This window comes from Lottia gigantea, assembly GCF_000327385.1.
Source record: "Lottia gigantea unplaced genomic scaffold LOTGIsca_68, whole genome shotgun sequence".
Taxonomy (NCBI): domain Eukaryota; kingdom Metazoa; phylum Mollusca; class Gastropoda; family Lottiidae; genus Lottia; species Lottia gigantea.
Window position 1 is genome coordinate 654906 of NW_008710315.1, and position 2748 is coordinate 657653.

Genomic DNA, 2748 nt, shown 5'->3' on the forward strand with positions numbered 1-2748 from the left:
CACCATGAACTTTATTTTCTAATGGGTATATTTCAAATACAATGGCTCTTTAAAAACGTTAACACTTTTCTAAAACTATAAGAGATTAATTGTGATTTTTGTCTTTTATTTTTTATTAGAATCAATTCCTGAAGATGAACCATGTGATCCAGGTTTGTAATTATTATTATCATTGGAAATCAAATGATTTTCTTTGAAGTGCTACCATCAACTTTTTTTTCTAATGAGTTTACAAAGACTTTAAGAAGTTTTTACAATTTTTAAAACTATTAAAAAAAAAAAATTCTTAGTCTTAATGTGAGTTTTGTCCTTATCTTTCATAAGCAACAAATCTTTGTGACAGTGATCCTTGTTATAATGCTAGAATTTTTGCTACAACTTGAATTTGTGAACAATGACTTTTTGATTACGTTTACAATTTTCTAAAACTTTAAAAGACTTGCCTTAATCTTAATGAGAGTTTTGTCCTTTTTCTTCATTAGAATTAAATCCGTGTGACAGTCATCCTTGTTATAATGGTGGAACCTGTTGTCCTACATCTGGAATGGAGTATTACTGTGACTGTCCTAAAGGTTACGAAGGTGATAAATGTCAAACAGGTTTGTAAATATTATAATCATTGGAAATCACAAATAATTTTCTTAAAATCCTGTAAAAAAGACTGCAGTAGTGTGCATATATTTATATTTAGTGTATTGAATATTATAATGCTATTTGTATTTTGCATGTTATCTATACCAATTAGTCTTCTACGTTCTCCAATAACCTTAAGTCACTACAACTGGAGGGATGTTTAGCTGTGACTGTCCTAGAGGTTTCAAGGGCAAAACATGTGATATAGGTTTGCCAATTTTACCTATTTTGAAAATCTAAACTTTGCAGCTTCACCACGGCCAAACCACCTGAGATAGGAAGTTCAAATTTACACAGCAACCAGTTTGAAATCTTGGCTTTGCAATGCCACAAACCGCGATTCCATATCTGCCTTACTTTGGAAGCACTGAGCGTTTTAGTTTTGTCCATGAAAAACCGGAATTTTTTGCACTTTTCCGCCAAAAAAAAAGTGCTCAGAATTCACTTTTATGCACATTGGGGGAGAGCTAGAGAAGCACCGAGTCCAAAAAACCGGGTTTCATCGATTTTGGTACCACAGGTAGCTACCTGTTGAAATTTGCCAATTTTGCCTTTTTTGAAAATCCAAACTTTGCAGCTTCCCCACGGCCAAACCACTTGAGATAGGAAGTTAAAATTTACACAGCACCCAGTTTGAAATCTTAGCTTTGCAGTGCCACAAACCGCGATTCCATATCTGCCTTACTTTGGAAGCACTGAGCGTTTTAGTTTTGTCCATGAAAAACCGGATTTTTTGGCACTTTTCCGCCAAAAAAAAGTGCTCAGAATTCACTTTTATGCACATTGGGGGAGAGCTAGAGAAGCACCGAGTAGAAAAAACCGGGTATCATCGATTTCCGAGACCAAAAAAATTCGACCCAAAAATGGATTTTGGTACCACAGGTAGCTACCTGTTGAAATTTGCCAATTTTGCCTTTTTTGAAAATGCAAACTTTGCAGCTTCACCACGGCCAAACCACCTGAGATAGAAAATTAAAATTTACACAACAACCAGTTTGAAATCTTAGCTTTGCAGTGCCACAAACCGCGATTCCATATCTGCCTTACTTTGGAAGCACTGAGGGTTTTAGTTTTGTCCATGAAAACCCGGATTTTTTGGCACTTTTCCGCCAAAAAAAAAAGTGCTCAGAATTCACTCTTATGCACATTGGGGGAGAGCTAGACAAGCACCGAGTCCAAAAAACCGGGTTTCATCGATTTCTGAGACCAAAAAAATTCGACCCAAAAATGGATTTTGGTACCACAGGTAGCTACCTGTCGAAATTTGCCAATTTTGCCTTTTTTGAAAATCTAAACTTTGCAGCTTCCCCACGGCCAAACCACCTGAGATAGGAAGTTAAAATTTACACAGCAACCAGTTTGAAATCTTAGCTTTGCAGTGCCACAAACCGCGATTCCATATCTGCCTTACTTTGGAGGCACTGAGCGTTTTAGTTTTTTGGCACCTTTCCTCCACAAAAAAAGTGCTCAGAATTCACTTTTATGCACATTGGGGGAGAGCTAGAGAAGCACCGAGTCAAAAAAAAACGGGTTTCATCGATTTCCGAGACCAAAAAAATTCGACCCAAAAATGGATTTTGGCACCTGTTGAAATTTGCCTTTTTTGAAATCCAAACTTTGCAGCTTCACCACGGCCAAACCACCTGAGATAGGAAGTTAAAATTTACACAAAAACGGGATTTTTTGGCACTTTTCCGCCAAAAAAAAAGTGCTCAGAATTCACTTTTATGCACATTGGGGGAGAGCAAGAGAAGCACCGAGTCCAAAAAACCGGGTTTCATCGATTTCCGAGACCTAAAAAATTCGACCCAAAAATGGATTTTGGTACCACAGGTAGCTACCGAGCTAGAGAAACACCGAGTCCAAAAAACCGGGTTTCATCGATTTCCGAGACCAACAAAATTCGACCCAAAAATGGATTTTGGTACCACAGGTAGCTAGCGAGCTAGAGAAACACCGAGTCCAAAAAACCGGGTTTCATCGATTTCCGAGACCAACAAAATTCGACCCAAAAATGGATTTTGGTACCACCCTGTTGAAATTTGGCGATTTTGCCTTTTTTTAGAAAATCCAAACTTTGCAGCTTCACCACGGNCAAACCACCTGAGATAGGAA

At 37.7% G+C, this 2748-nt stretch overlaps 1 protein-coding gene across 1 annotated transcript in view; it reads left to right on the plus strand.

The window, feature by feature from the left end:
* LOTGIDRAFT_221093 (hypothetical protein) overlaps positions 1 to 607 on the plus strand; it is a gene marked incomplete at its 3' end in the record, with an annotated part of 24846 nt that extends 24239 nt beyond the window's left edge. Inside the window, exon 16 of the mRNA XM_009065156.1 lies at positions 483 to 607. Within this exon, the coding sequence (XP_009063404.1) occupies positions 483 to 607 (125 nt within the window). The remainder of the gene's footprint in view (positions 1 to 482) is intronic.
* Positions 608 to 2748: the final 2141 nt, after the last annotated feature.